The following is a 21274-nucleotide window of genomic DNA, read 5'->3' on the forward strand; positions in this document are numbered from 1 at the left end:
CAGCATATGTAAAACTGTGTTTTTCCGTCTTAAAAATATCTAAATTACGACCTATGATTTCAACATCCAATGCGGAAATATTAATTCATGCGTTTATGACCTCTAGGTTAGATTATTGTAATGCTTTATTGGGTGGTTGATAAACAAACTTCAGCTAGTCCAAAACGCAGCAGCTACAGTCCTTACTAGAACTAGGAAGTATGATCATATTAGCCCGGTTCTGTCAACACTGCACCCTATCAAAATCCCTATCCCAAATCGGATAGATTTTAATATCTTATTAATTACCTATAAAGCTCTGAATGGTTTAGATCCTCAACATTTGAGCGAGCTCTTATCACATTATAGTCCTGCACATCCACTGTGTTCTCAAAACTCTGGCCATTTGATAATACCTAGAATATCTAAATCGATAGATCAGATCCTTTTCCTATCTAGTACCTAAACTCTGGAACAATCTCCCTAACTTTGTTCAGGAAGCAGACACACTCAGTCAGTTTAAATCTAGATTAACCTAGCCTACACATAACACACCAACACACTTTTATTATTCAAATCCGTTAAAGGATTTTTAGGCTGCATTAATTAGATCAGCTGGAGCCGGGAACACTACTCCTAAAACACGATGTACTTGTGACATCATAAAAAGAATGGCGTCTATGCTAATATTAGTCTTGTTTCTTTCTTAATCTGTTTCACAGTTTGTATCCAGATTAGATGGTGGCTCAGTACCCAGAGATTATGTTCATTAGAGACCAGAACACCTAGATGTGCACGGTGGACAGATTACCAGATCCTGATGCACATACACACACACACACACTAAGTCACTTACAATATCTGACACAGCTGTGTTTAAAATTTAACTGTAAGTTAAGTGCTGGGCGTCTGGTCAGAGGAGAACTGGCCCCAACTGAGTCTTTTTTTCTCCATTCTGTATGAATGGGGTTTTGGTTCCTTGCCGCTGTCACCTCTGGATTGCTTCGTTGGGGACACTTAACTTCTAGTGATTATCGTTGAATTGATTACAGAGACCGTCTCTGCATTTAATAAAAAATTGTTCAATCTCGTCATTATACATCCCTATCATTGGATTCTTCTACTTTATACTGTTCAGTGCTTTGATACAACCTGTGTTGTTAAAAGCGCTATATAAATAAAAATGATAAAATAATAAATTAATCACCTTAATCAAAATATGTGTATAAAAAGTTAAAATACGAGAATACGGGGAAGGGTTGGGTGATGTTTAAAGGGTCTCTGAGGAGATGAGGAGGTGACTTACAGATAAGCCTTGGCCATAACTGTACTGTAAGGGTGTGTCTGAGATGGATGGCAGGTTGTGAAAGGGCTGAAGGAATGAAAAGGTGCCAGTTTAAGTGTGAGCAGTAAAGGTTATGAAAAGTGGCAGGTATTATTTCTCATCTGAGGTTTGTTGTGTGCCGGCTTCTGGCTTAGGTTCTGATCAGGACTGAGGGGGAGCTGTGGGATCATAAATCTAAAGGCAAAAGAGAGCACTGGAGCACAACAGGAGCAGGACGAGCGCTTGTAAATGTTCACACATACATAACTACTTTCCACCACACAGAAAATTCATAGTCTCTGGAAACAGTTACCCTACTGCCTTCCACTCAGCAAGCAGAATTGGTATTTGTAAGTTTCTTAAATTACTTTAATGTGTCAACTTTAAAGGGTTAGTTCTCCCAAAAACTAAACCCAAATTAAAAGATATTTTTTGATGCCCATAGACAGCAATTGTCCTTACACAAACAAGGTCCAGAAATGTAGTAAAGGATATCAGTAAAATAATCCATGTGACATCAAGGGTTCAACCATAATTTTATGGAGCTACAAAAACACTTTTTGTGTGAAAAAGAAAAACAATTTGTCAATGAGTAGCAAACTACACTTCAGTCTTTATTTGATATTTTAGAAGAGTTATATAGAGAAGAGTTATATGAGATTAGATAATATGAACCACTTTTTTGCTTTTTTTCTCTTCATTTTTAACCTAAGAATTAAGTCGACGATACAGGTTTGCAACTACATTTAGTAAATGTCATGAACTAATAATGTACCATTCAAAACTAAAAACATCAAATACATGTTCCATGTTTTGTGTATAAATGTTATATCTTTGAAAAATGTGATGGCAGCAATACATGTCTTTGTATCCACTATGCCAGTCATACTAATCGATGTCAATTCAGCAATATAACAAGTTATAAATTAGCCTGTGGGCCCTGCAAACCCCTCTGTGTTATAAAGCACTGTGCACACCAATAATGAGATTTCCACTGAACCAAGTGCATTGGTGGATTAAGAGCCTATAATCCTATTGATTGAATGACAATTTTTTAGCCTAACCTAATGGTATGCTTAAGAAAAAATATTCATTTTGATTGCACGTGGTAAAGAAAGAGAACAAAGTTGTACTGACTGTTTTCTTGAAATAATGCAAGGAAGGAAAAACATTCCAAAACCTACAGCGTGTTTGTCTGCTGTGTATGTAAGGAGTGAGGTAATCAAAGTTACAACAATCTGCATGGTAGAATTTTGGACATGAGGTGATCGACAACACAGCAAATGTTAAAACATGTGAACTGATCAGGAAATCTAGATTCTAAGACCAGGACCTACCTTCATTGGGGAGATATGTGCATGTGCCACGTAACCGTGGACGTTCTCAATCTGGGAGAGGCTCTTCTCAGCCACTTGGACCAGCTCTGGCCCAGGAGCCTCATCGGTGAGCTGGGGGGAACTCTGCTCCTGTGGAGATCCTGTGTCTTCATCATGGTGTCTGTATTTCTACAGAGAACAACAGAGACCAGTTAGACAAGATTAGATGAATACCATGTTATAAGGAGATTTGATACCTTTTGAGGTCTTAGTTTCCCTTTGACACCTGTTTGGTGAACTGCATTCACACAAAAAAAAAACCTATTCCAAAACCCAGTAAGAATCCTACAGAGGCAGATTTTCAAGCCACATGTCTGATTTGAAAGTTGTTCTAAAAGGTACTTAAAGGAATGGTTCACCCTAAAATGTGAATCAAACTAGAATGAAAATTCTGTCATTGTTTACTCACCCTCAAATAGTACCAAACCTGTAATAATTTCTGTTCTTCTATATAGGCTGTTCAGTTCTATAACCAGGCTGTTTTTGGTCACCACTCACTTCCATAAAACGACCAAAACAGCCTGGTTACAAACTTTTTTCAAAATATCTTTTGTGTTCAATTGAACAAGGAAATTCATAAAGCTTTGGAACTACTTGAAGGTGACAAAACGTACATTTTTGGGTGAAATATTCCTTTAATTATGCTGCATAATAGTCCATTTTGGTCTCTCTCTCAAAAGTCAATCTCAAAACACATTATGACAAAAAATTACTCCAAAATGTATACCAACAAAAGAAATATCCTACGCTTATTTTTATTCAATACCCGGGAGTTTAAAAAAAATAGTAAAATTGGTAGGATGCTGCCTTAGAAGTCTACAAAGTAGGCAACAAAGTGGAACAGAGCAGATATCTTAGACTTTTATAAACAAATCATAAATATTTAAATATGGAAGATCTTAAAGACTGGTGTTTTAGTTCACTATAGTAACCACATAGTCAGTGCAAAATGATAGAAAAGAAATTTGTTTTTTTAAGGGTGGCATACACTTTAATACTAAAATATGTGAAGCTTTGACTTAAAGTAGAGACACACTGTAATGACTATTCAGAAGACGCAGGATACCCAGGATGACTTGGACCCAAGAATTAACCAAATATAAATATGTAGAGACTTCTTGGATTGTGCATTTTTGTCCTTGTTACAGCCTGAAAGATCCTGATGCTGTATAATTTTTTTTTTGCATGGGAAAAAGCAGCATCAGCATTCTTCAAAGGTGTTCCAAAAAGATTCATTAATATTATACTCTATTTTACAATATTATCACTGTGTCTAGATAAAATGAAAATCGTACAAAATACGAAAATAAATAAAAATAAACAAATAAATAAGTAAATAAATTATACTATCTCGTTTTTAATTTTAGGTGAAAATTAGGCAATATACTTAAGTATAATATATGTTGTAGCCAGCTCCATTTATCCACATTTTAATTCTAGAAACACAGAAAACTCTCAAACCATACATACCCTTGCACTACAGTAATGCTTTCAAATGACAATGAATGGGTTTCCCTTCCTCTAAACAGTGGCACTTGCTTACACAGAAAGGTAGCTGATGAGCGGTTTCCACAGAGGCGGAGGATGGCCACAGTTGCTATGGCAACAGGTCTATCAGATACAGACTACTTCTCACTATAGGTAAGCCAGTGATTCAAGCAGCCTCATTTAAAGCTAGCACAAGGCTCAGTTGTGCTGGTTTACCAGCATACATTTAAGTATTTGCTTAAAAAAAAGCAATTAGGAATTTACACTGAAAAGCAACTAAAAATAAGAGAAATGTTCTAGAACTAGAATGTTCTGGAAAATGTAATAATGAGCTTGAGGTCAACCTAGATAACAATCTTAACTCAGACTCTACATTATTGCATTTGCTTATTAAAAATCATCTATCAGAATGTTAGGCTTATCGTCCTATTTTTACATTATTTCCAGTGCCATCACTTATCTTTGCAAAATGTGAACATACATTACTTCTTTCTTCATTACATGGTCAAAGGCACAATAAAGAAATTATGTCAAGAAAATATTGTGTTGTCCATTTATTTTAACATAGACCTGAAATACACAATGTATAACCACAGATTGTCAAACTAGAGTTTAAAGAACCCCCATGAGACCACAAGAGGGTGCTGTGAGTTCCATATAATTTTTTTGGATTGCTAAATTTAGAACATTATTTATTTCTCATTTTATGGAACATTAACTTTATGTTAGCATGTTTTAAGCGTACATTATATTTATGCATAAAACACCTGCCTATTATATTTTAGGAAGGGGGTTCCTGGTATCAAAACGCTTGAAAGAACACAATTGTGTCTGTTTAGTGTACTTTAAGATTTCAATATGTACATAAATTCCAGAAAATTGTAACACTGACGTGAAACACTTGAATATTTACATTTGAGTTTAAATTTAAATTACTTAATACTTCAGCAGAAACATTTAAGATGGAATTTCTAAACTGTTCTTCTAAACACTGCTCAACCTATAACTCACAGTAAGCAATCCAATTACACAATGCACTGTGACTAAGCCTCGTCAACATTTAAAAGTCATAGAGGTGTCCAAAGACATAGCTTTTTCTTTGTGAATCTGGCCACAAGTCTTTCCCTAACAATGCCGCCATGTTATGTAATTTTCCTCTAACATCCATAAATGGAAATATCAGCAAGACCAGTATAAAGAATTGCTATCATTAAGACTGATTTGTAGGTGTTCAATGTGTAGAGCATGTAGGCGGAAGCACATGATACAAGAGGAGAGCTCGCAGTCTTCCCTGATGAGAGCATGAGGAGGAGGATCTCCTGGCAACCACGACCACTCACTATTGAGTCATGGTCCTCTGTGGCTGAGGTAAGCAGCACACTATTCGATTTGGAGCTTTCCTGGGATACACTGGATACTTCATCTCTGCAAACTGGGATCCAATCTGACTCTAGTTTTTGAATCCAGTTTCCACCTCTGCACATTTTGCTAATATTCTCAGCTTTAAATAAGAACATACACTGCAATAATCTGCTTTCTGTGGCAATTTGTCAGTAAAAGATGAAATGCTTTAACCACAGGTTAAAATTTCATGTTGCATACTTGAAAAAGTATTTGTTTTCATATTTGCAATGTTAACGTATCTGAATGCTAAGCTATTATTTATTATGTAAATTAAAAGTTTTGAACTTCAGATGTGTCCCAATGGTGACAGAGGCAGGTGCACTGACTTTTGTTTGGTTGACTGTATTTTGATAAAGTACTAACTGCTCTGTCAAGATTGCTGTGCGTGTATGAGCACCCACTGACACGACCACTTCAACTGTATCCTTACTTTAAACACTTATTGTCTTATAAGGCATCGCAGGTCTGCTTTTATTTGTTTCATACACTGTGCTTTTATGAAATAAAGAAAACAGATCAAAGGATGTCGCTTTCTGCCGTTTGAGTTTCCTTTCTGTAAACAAATTAAGCATATCACAAAAACTAACTGAATCTCAGCCTATGTTACCTATCACTTTCCCCCTTGTTCATCTGTTAACTAAATCTAATATATTTTAAGAATTTATTCTATACGTATAAGTACTACAGATTATATATGGCATATATTTTGTATTTTCATATATTGGTGAAAAAAATATATAATTTTTTCCCCATAAAAAAATTACAGTGATTTTAACAGAAAAAAAAAAACATAAATTAACATTCCTAGAATTCCCTGCGTACTGCCAGTGTATTTAAAAGGTACAAAACAGAACAATGCAATATGTTGGTACATTAATATTGTATTAGTTAATAAAATTACAGTATTTAACTGAAAATTTAAGTTTAAACTGTAAAACATAAAACACTGTAATCATATTTTTTACGGTAGAAGTCCTGCAACCACACCTGCCGAAATTTTACAGAGCGTAGTATTTGTTGTTTTCTTCTCTATTGTACTGAAATCATATCAAACCGTGACCCCAGGATAAAAAATAAGAAATACAGGAGACAGACTCTTTACTACTTAATAATATAGTGAAGCATCCAGTGACAATGCTAAAACAATAAGGGGGTGGATTTGACCCATTTGAATCTGCATGATGTAACATTTCAAATGTTCATATTTCACATGTAAACACACAATCAAATATGTATAATTCCTTATAACAGTAACAATGCATTTTAGCTCTACATTTGTCTAAATGCATTATCCCCCAAAGATAAGTGCTGTCCTGCTGTTAATACATGGTGACAGTATGGCAATGTCGTAAAGCGACAGTGTTAGTTATTGCCTGTAACTAAATCTTCCCAAGTTGTGGACTCCAGTTTTTTAGGAGAATCATTGGAAATGGTTCTAACAACAAAATCTGGGGAGACATGACATGGCATTTGGGCAATCATCCCATCTGTGTGATCAGATGCTAAAACTGTGCTGTCAATCTGACAGTCTAGAGAGCAGCATAAGCTCCTCTGCACAGCCACTATTCTTTCATATGTTGCCCTTCCTGTCATCAAGAAAATGACACTGAGTACAGAGAAATGACTAGTTTCGATCAATCTAGTCCAATCTGAGATCTGCCCAATGTGCCAGCCTGTATCTATCTGAGGCCGCAAGGAGAATTTGTGAGCAGTAGACCAGAGAAATTGGACTACACAGAGATAGTGGCAATTGTATGGGTTTCTCTTTGGTTTAGCTATGAGTGTGAGGTGTTATGCCCCTGTCAAATTTAGATGGATAACTTGACTTGCCATTATTACATCAATGGATCATGGCAGAAATAGAGAGCAATAGAGACAAGAAACCTACCAAAGCCATCATAACCTTCCACGTTTTCTTTAAGAAACTAAAAATAGAAGCTGTGCATTCAACCAGCATGTTCTGGAACAAAGGACGATTGACTAAGAAATTAGTATTTACAGGAGCAGCAGTCCAACACCCAGCATAGGCTCCTTCATACATCACTGTCACACTGCTGTTTCCCCTCCAGTTTAATCAAAGAAATGTCTTAGGTCGTTTAAGACAGTCTTTGCTTAAAGATGACCTAAAAACAACTTTTCCATGTTTGAACCAATATCGTATTTATGCGTTTCAAAATTATCTTTTAACCACCTATAGAAGCTAATCGCATTGGCTGTTATGTTACACTAAGGTTCTGCTTAAAAATACACTGTTTTCAAGAATAAAGTTCACAATGATCTTGCAGTACTTCAAGTTTTCACTCAAAGAAAAATACATGTTTTTAACCTTTTTATCAATTGACAATGAATTCCAATTCCAAATGTCAATCCTGAGCAGAGCAGATGACATGTAATCCTATGGGCTTTGCATCAAGGATTTGAGAAGTTAATGCCATGGTGGCATTGATGCCATACGGCACCCATACAGGCAGTAATCATGCCAGAGGCCAAAGGTTGCTGGTTAAACTATTCCAAAGACTTCTGTTTATCGAGTGATTATATAATCATTTAAATTAATTATCCCTCCATAGGCTTGATTGTTACAAAAAAAGCAATTAAGACAAAATCGATTCACCACAATCATGCACACAAATAATAGTTCACAATCATGCTGTAACAAGCAATTTATAGTATAAAAATGAAGAAGTTTCATACGTGAGATTCTGTAAGTGTTTGCTAAGGAGGTTCTTGTGCTCGGATAATGCCAGAGCTAACGCATTACTGTGTGACATGCTCTCATTAAGCACACATAGGCTTTACCCTGAGCTAATACAATGAAATGTGTGCAATCTCCATCAGTGTATAGAGAGTGATTACTGGTAAGCAGAGTGTTAACTACAGTAAGAGCAGAGATAAGCCAATGACTGATTAAAAGAGAAAGGGCTGTGAATAGAGGAAAGACACCCTTGACGTGTATCAACAGCCCTAATACCAGCAGTCGAGCAGTTGTAAACATGCTGGTAGTTAACATAAAATACCTTCCGAAAGTAGATATGTCTTAAGATGTGACATGGAACAAATTTTTTTGTAATTATAAATTCAGCTTTCATAAGCTCATGTTAATAAGGTCTACATAAGAGCTGTTGTGATCCAGATGGAACCTGTGTCATGCCCTCATCCCACTTTAATTTCTACACTTGACTTGTCATAAAAAAAGTAACTTAAAAGTTAAGACCCTATGTTTGCACCTTCCCCTACACATTCATATACACATCTTCAAGTTGGAAACATGGCCGTGTTTTCTCAATTCTGTGAGAATATCCCTACTTTTGGACTCAACTTCTCTTATCTCATCAAGTTGACTGTATGTGCCATAGTTTTTTTTTTTTTTGGCAGCTGTACAGAAGACAATTTTGGCAGCAACACCTGGATGCACATTCTGGACAGATTCTCACAGTCTGTCCTCTAGCTCTGACACAAAGCAAAGCAGAGAAAGTGAGCAGAGAGCTCCACAACCCACCTTGCATCCAAACATGAGTGAGATGGTGCTGTTCGTACAGGCCACTTTGCAGTGGCACAGCATGGGCGAGAAACAGTCCAACTTCTTAATGCTGGGTGACATTTTCTCGCCACTGTGACAGCTGAGCCGATCAGCCAGCGAAGAGCCGGAGACTCGCCTCCGCGAGCGATACTTGCTCCTTCCTCTCCGGCCACCTCCTGCTCCACCACCTCCCCCCGCACCTCCTCCTCCTCCTGCCCCTCCACTGCTGCTGCTGCTGCCCGCTCTCACCATCCACCCTCATTCCTCGTCTCACTCCATCACGCCAGGGAAGGGACAGCCAGTGTGCTTCCTTCATCCAGCGAGTTTTCCACACGCCCCCCTCTCCGTCACCACAGCTTCGGTATTCCGCTGTCTCTCAGTGCCGTTCTTCTTCTGCTTCACTTGCTTGGAAAGGAAGAATCTGTCTCTCCACCTTCCTCTCGCTCTACCAATGTTCTGTACTTCTCCTTCTTGACCGGCGACCTCTCGGCTGTCAGTCACGGTGGTGGAGATGTTTACACGGAGGCCTTGCAGGAGCCATGCTGCTTGAAAGAAAGTACAAGCTTTCGGCTCTTCTAGTTAAATCTTCTCCATCACACAAGACACCAGACAACCTCCTTGTTTCCCAAAAGAGAGGTGAAGAACGGCACAGTGAGTGCAACGCAGTGAGTTGTGAGGAGAACGAGGGAAGAGGAGGAGAGATGTGAGGGGAGGAAGGGAGGGAGGGGACGGTAAAGCTGTTGCAGCGCGTGGTGTTTGTCACATGGGCTTCGTCAGACAGGAGTTGGGTTGAGTCTCTCTCTGTCTCATCCTCAGTGTGGGTGCTCTACGTCACCCGATAGACTGAGGGGAAGGAAAAAAGCTAAAGCAGTTACCAGTGAGAGGAACAGCAAATGAACATCCTCAGGGAGCACAGTCTTGCATGGAGGAGGAGGAGCATTAATGGAGTGGCTTCCTGCACGTTTACATGGAGGAGAGAAAAAGTGCAGGGGGAGGGGGAGCTCAGAGACTGGCCAATAAGATGACAGAATGTCATTGGCAGCTGACTGGACAGTCTGGCTGTGACCTTCTGAGAACGGTGCCATTTCTGGACGGAATCCATACGATAGAGAAAGTGGACCGTGACAGGGCCAGACAGAGAGCTCCTTGAGCTTTACTGTAGTCTATTTTTTCCCCATTTGATTAAGATGTCCGTGGAACATTCGCACTGGATGAACCACTCGGGTCATTGGGCAATAAGAGGCAGCAACATGGGGGATGGTCTGCAATGACAAAAATCTCTCCCATGACTTTGCTTCGGGAAAATTTTAAATCAGCAGTCAAGCTAAAAGGGATGTAGCAAAATGCTGCCATACACACTAATCTAATCCTTAACGCTAATGAGATCCTGTTCGTACACAACGTGCGCATACATGTGCTATATCCTGTCAGTGCAGCAATCCTAGAATAAAATCAAGCCAATATTGTACATTTTGCTGTACAATTCTTTCAATTTCCTTAAAATCTTTGAGATTCTTCTCTCATGCATATTTACAAATTGTGCAAATGTCAAAGGGCTCCAAGCTAGTAGTACAACTAGCATCAATTACCCCCATTTTATGTTACTTCGGCTGTCAGCGTGCCTCACTGTCCAAGTGTGACTCAGATCCTGCCGTTCCCGTTATATGTATGCGTCACTCAGTGTGCAACACGACTAATGGCAAACTCCATTCAGGGCTACCGATCACCCGAATGCTCGTATGCTGCATCATAAAGACACATATGACACACTGCTCTCTGAAAAGAACAAATTTATGGATGCAATTAGTCTTATTTTAGACTGCTATTTCTGTGGCTACACAGAATTTCTGGGTAATATTCATTACTCAAGACACTGGGCATAGAGTCATGAGTCTCAGGAAAAAGAGAGATTTTGATGCTTTCCTCCATTATTAATGGCCTATTCCAAATTGTAGCTTGATATAGTACTGGCTGCTCTGGAATATCTTGGTCTCCGAGAGCAGGTTTAGTTGATTTAGATGAATAAAATCACTTCTGTGGTTTCTGACAGCAGAAATGGGGAGAAGCTAAGAAAATTACTAGAGCTCAACAACTACTAATAAGCAGATAGCGGAGAAGCTTTAGAACAACCTGATCTCAGATAGCTTGAAAATGTCATCTTGTCAGTGATTTCAAGTATACTGTTTCTTGACTTCTATTTTAAGTATGTTTAAAAAAGCTACCACCTGTGAAGAAAAAAGGAAAAAAGAATTATATAAAAACTTGTATGTCTACTTACTTGTTTTTTATAACTATGGAACTATAATACTTTATAATATTGTTTTATTTAGGCAGCTATGGTGGATAGCACACCATTTTTAATTATCTCCAAAAAGAGCTATAGTTTGTTCTGACTGTTTCAGGATACCCTGCTTTACTACAAATAATTACAGAGAATCATGTCATGATTTCAGCCCCTAATAAGCACTTATTGTGAGAACCTAATTTAGCACAATTCTCACCAACACTGTGACACAGCAGACTTAATATTCACCTTCTATACAAAAAAGTTGTTGTATTAATCAAGTTCCTATTTTTTTAAAAAGGCAAGTAAAACGCATCACCAGTCTAACCAAGTAATTGGCTTAATTGCAAATCTTCACCTGAAAGCGATGCAGTGATGAGCACAAAAGTATGTTGCCTTTGGGGAGCATGAAATTAATGCACACAGCTCCACCTTGTGGACTGTATCCAGAGTTCAAGAATCTTATGATTTGAGCCTGAGTTTTCATACGCTCTATTGCACCTGCTGTAGAGTTTATAGAGCATTTATAAGATGACAATGAGAAATTCCATGTAACTTTACGCAAAAGAAGCAGACAATGTACTATTTTGTTGGTTTACTATTAGAAACAAGCATGTGCATTACAACACAACCACACACACCTTTACAAGAAGCTGCCTTACAAGAAGATTTTCAGTATGCAATGCTATAAAAAATGCAAAAGAGGGATGGAAATTAACAATTACCAAATGACCAAGTCATTAAAGAATTTAATCAATCAGACCATGCACACTGCTAAACCACTGTAGACTAGTCTAAAAATGTTGTCTGATGTCGAGCATAGGCTTATGAAGACAAATAGATGATCTTGCCATATTCGAATACAGAGTTACAAAGGCTTAAAGTCAAGAGCTTTTTCTTTTTTCGCGTTAAGCACTTTACTGAACAAACTGCTTTGTCTCTAAATAAAGTCTGTAATCACTGTTGCAACCAGATGCAACTCTTCATACTGCAGTTTATTGCGCCACTGTAAATGGGGAAAGAGATTTAAAGCTCTTACACTTTTGAATGGAAAATATTCTAACAAAAACATTCTTGTGTTACAGCACAAGTACCTATGTACTGAAATGTACTAAGAATTTCTCGATGATCATTTTCTTTTCCAGCTGTTTACCTTCACAGACATAGGCTGTGTTTTGTAACATGGGTGTCTTTAACATTAACTTGTGTCACAAACCTTGTGGTTGACTAAATGTGATAAAAACGAACAATCACATTTAACACGGGACTAAGACTAAAACTAAAAATAGCTGACAAAATTAACACTACTAGGTAGATAACATAACAGCAGTGGCCACGCCTTTCGTCACGCTACACTACATCTCCACTGAGAGCTATGGGTCCATATGGACTAACAGCTGAAGTGAAAAAAAAAACACACATTAGAATGTGGTTTTGTAAAAAACATTTTTACAATTACTTCACCAGCCTTAAAGGAATAGTTCACCTGAAAATGAAAATTATTTTATTTTACTAGGTTTTCAGATAAACAAAGTTTTTTAAAAATGTGTCCTGGCTTTTCCAAGCTTGGCGATGCTTGTGGATAGAGGCCGTTATTTTGAATCTCCATAAATCAGATATATCTGCAAGTACATGCGTTTTTGTAACAAAAGTTTTTAAATGATAACATAACTGACTCAAGTTATTTTCCGTGAGCACACAGATTTCCAGCTTTTCGGCTGACCTATTTAACAACGTATGATGAAACTTACGTCATATGTCAAATCAGAAGTTTCTAAATTTTAAAACTAGAAATATTTTTGATACAAAAACCCATCAATCTGCTTCAGAGGACATGTGATAACCCCCCGAAGGCGTACAGGTTAGTTTTCTGGGTATACTTGTGGATATATGCGATTTACTGAGCTTCAAAATAATGGCTGCTATCCACCCTCATTACCAAGCTTTGAAGAGCCAGGATGGTTTGGGGTGAGTAAAACATTGGGTACTTTTCATTTTTGGGTGAACCATATTAACACACAGAGGCCATCCATCAGAGCTGACCAGAAGGTCCTTGTCACCAAAAACAACCATTATATTTTTAGAAGAGGAGATACTATTGCAGAGCCACTAAATGCATAATTCAACATAAAAGCACAAGGAGAAAGAAAAGGCCTGACATCACTACCATGCATAAAAATGACAAGAGTAACTGGGACCTGAGAGACAGGACACACGATACATTACTGCACTTCACATTGAGATCATAATCGAGCTTCCATTGTTTATTTCAGTATATATTAATGCATAATACGCTTAATGAGTAATGCGTAATAAGACATTATCAAGAACTAGTCATGGTAGACTGACATCAAAAATGTTGTATATTTGGAAGAAGTGATTAGCGTAGACTGTAATGCCCAGAGGACAACAGTCCATATCAAAGCCAATGAGTCATTTATTTGCGTGGATTGAGATAATGTGACATTTGATGTAGGCTACGCTACAGTGACTCCCACACAGCCCCACTAAACCAGATTTAAACAGTGCATACACAAGCACAAATGAGTTGAATTACTTGTGTCTGTTTAATCCCTTAGGCCAGTCTATGGCTAGTTTTTATTACAGAGCTCTTCGGCACTGCTGAATTTAACAGGCCTATAGACTATTAAAAGCATATAAACAGTAAGCCCTGATTGAAACATTTCAGAGTGCATAAAGTTGATGAGCAAATATCACATGCATCGCGACAGTAATTTGATGGCCAGGCAATGGAAATGTTTTAGTAGTTGTTTAGGGAGGAAAATGATACTAAACTCTTATAATATAATAAACTTTATGAGCGAAAACTGAGAATGTATGCAAAAAGAGCTTCTTTCTGCTTGTCCTAGTCGATGCACAGCCCACATGGAAATCTATGTGCTTTTAACTGCAAGTCTGACATGCCCTAAGGCTGGCACAGACCAGAGGAGACGTGAGCATGAGCACTCATGCATGCAAAAAACATGCAGTCGCTGCACACAACTAGAGCCCATCCTCTGTGACGCCTCAAAAGCAGGCACTCAGAACAAGGGGCGGGTGTGTCAGAGGTTAGGAAGAGAGGGGAAGAGACAGAAAGTGAGAACTCTTTGACAATTCCCAAACAGGGACGCAAACCCTGCTCTCTTGTGCAGAAATAGCCTCATCTGCAACATTTCTGACAACAGGAGCTCATAGGTTATTTATCGGTTTACTTAGAAATGTTTTTTCGGTGGTCTATATTTAGGGATCATAAATGTAAGCGTACGCTGCAGCTAAAAAAAATGATAACCATAAACTCTTCAGAAATGAAATAAACAGCAGTTTGTGAGTTCAGTTCAGAGCAATACGTTACTCCAGGCTGAGCCAAACTGCTTATAAACAAAGCATAAACTGCTGCAGCTTGCACTCTGCAGTGCAATCCAGTTTATTTTACATAGTCATCAAAGGTCCAGATTAAAGTCTGGACTTCTTGTAATATCACTTTTCTAACATTTCTGCATAACAGAAGAAAAGCGGCAACTGGGGGCAGTCAGTCATGATCACAAATTGCAAAGCTCAAGTTCTTCATCTCAAACTAGGGGTGATAACGTGTGTTCTGGGCCAGTCACAATGACCACCTCATATTTCCCTGTTTCCCAAGACATGTTACATTAACAACCAATATTCTGTGCGCTACCTAGCAGTATTTTCACAGATATTACTTCTCATTTTTAAATAAAATACACTGCATGGCTCAAATCAGTTAAAAATACAGTAACCCAATTTTATTTTTACAGAATGGACTAATATATATAGTTTTGATTAATCATAGGCCAATATGAATCAAACAATAAGTATCACTTCAGCCCACTGTTAAAAGAGACAGTGCCAGAGATCAAAGACAGAACGTCAGCCTCCTAAAGGTCAAAATAAATGACAGCAAGGCCCTTGAGATAAACAGCACTGAAAAGCAGGGCAGAAAGGACTTGCATACAGAAAGCCAGATGTTGTCCAGACATCCTGCTGCCATCTTTCTTTCTCTCAAATAAAACAGCAAAAAATGTATTAACAATGATTAATGTATTGGTAAATGTAAAAACAATTCAGCATTGCATGTTCAGTCATATATTAACAGACAAATAACATTAAATAGGGAAATAAAATTACTTGACTAAAATACAGTGAGAAACCACGAAGATGTAGTGATTGATGTAATGCAATGGCAGCACATCTATAAAACTGTTGGTATTGGTATCCATTGCTACATTAAGGATACTATGAACGGAAAATAAAAATGTAATGCCTACAGCCCCATAGCTTGTAGACAGGCTGATAATATATATAATAATAAAAATAATAAATAAAATAATAGGCTGAAAATATAGGGATGCTGTGAAACAAATAAATAATAAAAAATAGCACATTGACTTAAACTTAGTCTCAAGCCATAATTCTTTCAAGAAACCAGGTGAGAAAAAACAAATAACCAGACAGATGATGTAGGAATAGTGAAAAAACAGAACACTGAAGGGACACTGAAAAGCGGTCAATAAATGGGCTATAGTTTTTCCAATGGCAAATTCTAAAACTTTTAAAATGTCTCGACAATCTTGAATATTTAATTACGGTGTTGGTTAAACAACAACATCATCGAAAGAAAGCAAATGAATAAAACACTATAAACTTTCATCGTCACACTGTATTGTCTTGTGAGCAGAGATATATTGACTTTCAACACAAAGCTTGTAGCTATGACTCAAATGTAATGCATTCAAGGGTGATCAAACAGGACACGTTACAATCATAAAACTGCCATAACTAACCTACGTAATACCAAAAACGGTTATTATAGTGTGTACACAGCCGATAAACCGAATTCCCATTGATAAAACGGGGTAAATGCCTTGATTCAGACGCTCGCAGTAAGTGCGCTTACCTTGGTTGTAACAATACAAATGCAGTCCATCCTCTCATACCGGACAGAGACCTCGCGCCTCTCAGCACGTCATTTCGCAACTCTCTTCTTTAACGAGAATCACGCTAAATCCGTTCACAGCTATTCCTTAAGGACCGAGCGTAAAACAAGAGCGATCCACGTGTTTATGTTTGTTTTCCATGTTGGCCATGTCAATGAAGTTCACACGGAGGGAGAGAGAGAGAGGTCCGCACATGTCTCCAAATGATCCCAAAACGCGCGAGTGAGAGCGCGCGCTGCATCACACTCCCGCTGCTGTGCCCAACATCTCACTGATTCAACTTAGAGCGAATGCCTTTACTTCTTCGCGATCATCAACTCGGTTTAAATTAAAGCGCTCGGAAACAGCCTCAAGCTTTCTAGAAATCCGTGCCCGCATTTATGGATTCTGCGCAAAGACCAAACCACAACAGAAAACGGGTCATTATCTAAAAACGAATGAATGGTTTTCGCGATGTCTATTGAATATAATGTGGTCCGTGGCGGGACATCGTTAATTACAGCTCAGTCGGCACCGGAAAACATCGAAAAAAAGACATCCGGTGAGGCATGGTGCGTGCAGTGTTGCGATCCAGGTCTAACTTTAATACTTTGTTAAAGACCGCATTAAAAAGCTCGCGTGGATCTCGGAAGAGTAATAACTCATATCAAACGTTTTTCATAGTTTTTCACTATTGTTAAACGCATTGCAGGGACGAAGGAGGCTTTTCAGGATGATCCAAACTTAAGGAATTAACCTGAACTTTATTCTTTTTAAAATGTGTTAATTACCGATTAAACAACATAAAATTGCGCTGCGATGTAATTTTGTTCACAGCAGCGTGTCTCGCATCCTGTAAAGACTGACAAGTGCAGATTTGAAAGTGACAACTCGTACAGGAGAGAAATCCAGACACCCCACAGAGAAAGTGTTTTGGCAGATCTCAAGCGTGTTCCCAGCAGATGCAGCCCCGCCATCAGTCACCTCACGCCGACGGTGTAAAAGCAGTCTTTATATAGATCACGCTGTAGATTGTCCTGAAATGCAGTGTAAGAATAAATATTTGATGCGCACAGTGATTAGCCCTTCCCTCTAGAAGCAGCCTCTGAACTAGTGTAGGCTGCAGCTGCATAAAGGGTTTTGGATCATAGGAAACATGAAGAACACTGGGTAGTAAACGGTTTCACACGCCTAACATTTTTTAAACATTTTAACATCCACTTTGTCTTTGGGTTAAATATACAATATTGAGATTCACAAAAGTGATGTACATGATGAACAGTGTAGAATATAATACATTATTATAGCAAGTCGTTACTGATCATAGGGATAATATGTCTGACAACTAAACGGGTGTTGCTTCAACCCACAAGGTACTTAGCTTTGTCGCTTATAATGGGAGTGATATAGCCACGTGCATTAAAAAGCGCACCACGTAGAAATTATTCAATGGCTGTCTGAAAATGCAAATGTGGACCTTGTACCCAAGAATAGGTCTCTGTGGAACAAAAATGTGTGTCTCCAAATATTGGTCTTTTTCAAACCAGGACAGGTATTTTATTTAAATCAAAAAACAGAAGCCCAAAGAGGCCATGCAGTTTTATTTTCTTTCTTGGTTTTTCATGATTGCAACTATTTTGCTATGCCTAGATCATGAGAAATCATTGATTTTTCCATAAAACTGGGCAAAATGCAATCTGAAAGTCTGTTCATAAAGACATGGAAGGATTTTAATCTTTTACTTTCAGTACTTACACTTTTTCTGCGATTGCGATGAAGTACAAGGTCAGACAAATTAAAAGTGAAATATAGGCTAAAAACAGTAGCTATATTGTGACAGTTAAACATTTCACCTTACGCTGTAACACGTGTTTTATAATATTTGATGAGCTTCAAAATAAATGAATAGTGAAGAACACAACTTATGGCACATGAGAAGCAACGATTTTATTCATATTAAATCCCTCACAGCTGATTTAAATCTGATTTAAATCTAAATCTAAGCTTTAAATCTGGATTAAAATGCAACTTATGTTAGTATTGTAGGTTTATTGGTTAGTTTTTCTTAACATCAACAACACATACAAAAGGCACTTAATTGCATTGGTGCATCTTACCCTATAGTATTTTGATGTGTAAGCTTTATATTTATTACTGCTATTTAACTAATCTTGTAATACGCATTAATATAAAGATGTGATCTGAAAACATTGCATCATTGAACATATAGACACAATGACTGATGCAAAACTAAGAATGAAGGACAAATAAATTTGCCAAATAGAACAACAAATGATAGCTCATTTTACTTAATGTCTGATTAAGAGCCGAAGTAGATTGCATGGAGCGTTTTATTGCACAAATTAAAAAAAAAAAAAAAAAAAAAAAAAAGTTCAACATTTGGTAGTTTACAATCCATTTATATACATGTAATCTCTCTTAATGCTTCTCCAAGGCTTGCCCAGACAATTGAACTGACCGATCATAATGCCATCTTGCCAAACAAATTGCCAAAAAGTCAGACAGGACAGATTACCTTTGGTGGATTTAAACTTATGTGTAATGATGTCTATGTTTGAAAATAACTTAATGAGATGCCTTAAAACTGGGAAACGCCTTTTTGTTCTGCAGATACCTAATTCTCTTTTCACTGGTAGAACTCCGTCAGAAGCCTTGCACCCAGACCCTGATGGCTCAAACGACTGCGGGAAAATGAGTGATGGCGCATTTCAGAAATATCGTGTTTATCGTGCATAAATAGTATTTTTTATATGAATAAACAGTTGCCCTGGTAATTAGAAGACTGGCTTTAATTTGAAGGCAGTCTTGCAGCCAACTGTAACTCTTTGATCTATTATAAAAGATCAGCTGTCTAGCTCACTAACAAACAATTATTACATGTCATTAAAATGCAATTACAATGCTTAGTAATCAGTCGAGTTACTTATAGCAGTCACTAACAGCAATAGCAACACAAGCTATATATTACGATAAAGTCTGGCACTAACCTGTGCTGTAGTGGCTACACAGAACAGTAGTAAATACCACCACAGGTAATGATTGAGAGTAGTGGTTGAAATATCGGCTCATAGCCGACCTTTTTTAAATATTGGCATCAGCAAATAAGGTTTTATATATGAGCTGTGAGTTTTATTTTGATGCCACTGAGAACGGCGGCACCTGAGCTCACAGCGCACACATTCTCCCCCTTGTTTGCGGTCACAGTTCTGTCTGATACAGATAGAAGTCTGTTTAAAAATTAGATAGAACTGTTAAACATGAGTTGAATTAAAAGGAGTACAAAAAAGTATTACAACAATTGCTTTTATATTATTCATAATGGAGAGGCAAATATTATAATACATTCTTGTTTGCCCTCAACATTCAGCAAATATGCATGTATATCATTTGAACAAATCTTTGCATGACTAATGAACATTTGGGTATATAAAAAAGTGTGCATTTGTAATGCATTTTTCTTTACGATGGTCTGTTTGTGCAAATTAAATGTGAACAAGAGGAGAGTTCAGCTTTACTGGCATTCAGCAAACTTTGCGCTTGTGATTTCACATTATATTGTACTTTATGAATTTGCATAAACCATGGCTTCAGTGGAAAAATATTCCTAATGCGCACAAACTTCTCAGAATACTGAGTGTCCTGTTGGTTACAGTGTTTATTGCCTTTTAAATTATATTTTTATTAAATATGTAATTATTTGTGATACATTTTCAAATATTTAAACATTTCTTAAATATGAATTAAAATTTTAAAATATTTATTTGCTTTATATTGGCCACCATTCTTTCCAAGATATCAGCATTGGCTTTCAAAAGGATTAAATTGGTCACCCACTAATTAAGAGGAATTATTTTTGTATGGGCTCACAATTATTTTTTTTCTTTGGGTTTTAGCTTATTAACTGTTTTTATAGATTAATACTACATTTTATTTTAATATAATTGCTTAAATTCCTATGTATGTTTGCATGTCAATAAAGTGCCCTCCACAATTATTGGCACCCCTGTTTAAGATGTGGTTGTGGACCTCTAAAAATGTTTTTAAACAACATAGAACACAGAGAGAAAAGAGAAAGGACCAACCTTTAAGTACATTACTTTGAAAAATAAATAATTTGGGGAAAAAAAACTTGAAATCATATGTCCCACAATTATTGGCACCCCTAACAATTCCTCTGAAAAAATTAGATTTTTGTTATATATTTCTGTAGTTGTAGTTGGTCAGGGTATCTAGGAACTTTTAATTAGTAATTCATGACTTCAGGTCACAAAGTCTCCATAACAACCATCAGACGCTCTCTACATACCAACAAGCTGTTTGGGAGGCATGCAAGGAAAAAGCCTTTTCTCATGAACACTCACAAACATAAACGTCTGGAGTTTGCTAAGCAGTACTTGGACTTCAACTGTGATTGTGTGCTTTGGACTGATGATACTAAGACAGAGCTTTGTGGCAACAAATGCTCTAAGTGGGTCTGGTGTAAAACAGTATGCGAAAAAGCAAATCATGCCTACCTTGAAGTATGGTGGAGGATCTGTGATGCTGTGGGCCTATTTCTCTTCCAAAGACCCTGCGACCCTTGTTAGGATACATGGCATTATGAACGCTCTGAACTACCAGGAAATTTTAAATAAAAACCTGATGGCCTCTGCCAGAAAGCTGAAGATGGGTCGTCATTGGGTCTTTCAGCAGGATAATGATCCAAAACGTGTGGAAAATCTACACAAAAATGGTTCAGCAGTCACAAACTCAAGGTCCTCCCATGGCCATCTCAGTCTCCAGACCTCAACCCAATCAAAAACCTGTGGGGCAAGGGCCCAGGACATTGGATAATCTAGAAAAATTGTACAAAGAGGAATGGTCAAAGACCACTCTCTCTGTGTTCTCCAATCTTGTGAAATGTTATAGGAGGAGATTAAGTGCTATCTTTTTGGCAAAAGGGGG

The 21274-nt window shown here is 37.6% G+C and overlaps 1 protein-coding gene across 22 annotated transcripts in view; it reads right to left on the reverse strand.

Annotated features, from left to right (window-relative positions):
- Positions 1-21274, reverse strand: part of dlg1b (discs large MAGUK scaffold protein 1b) — a 76069-nt gene that overhangs the window by 41956 nt on the left and 12839 nt on the right. For 19 of the 22 annotated variants that reach the window (XM_043223025.1, XM_043223020.1, XM_043223083.1 and 16 more), the window contains one exon: positions 2641-2808. In XM_043223025.1, the coding sequence (XP_043078960.1) occupies positions 2641-2808 (168 nt within the window). Of the gene's footprint in view, positions 1-2640; positions 2809-9070; positions 9775-21274 lie in introns of those variants that run through there. The other 3 variants (XM_043223039.1, XM_043223150.1, XM_043223141.1) reach the window with 3 other exon arrangements.

This window comes from Puntigrus tetrazona, chromosome 2, assembly GCF_018831695.1.
Source record: "Puntigrus tetrazona isolate hp1 chromosome 2, ASM1883169v1, whole genome shotgun sequence".
Classification (NCBI taxonomy): domain Eukaryota; kingdom Metazoa; phylum Chordata; class Actinopteri; order Cypriniformes; family Cyprinidae; genus Puntigrus; species Puntigrus tetrazona.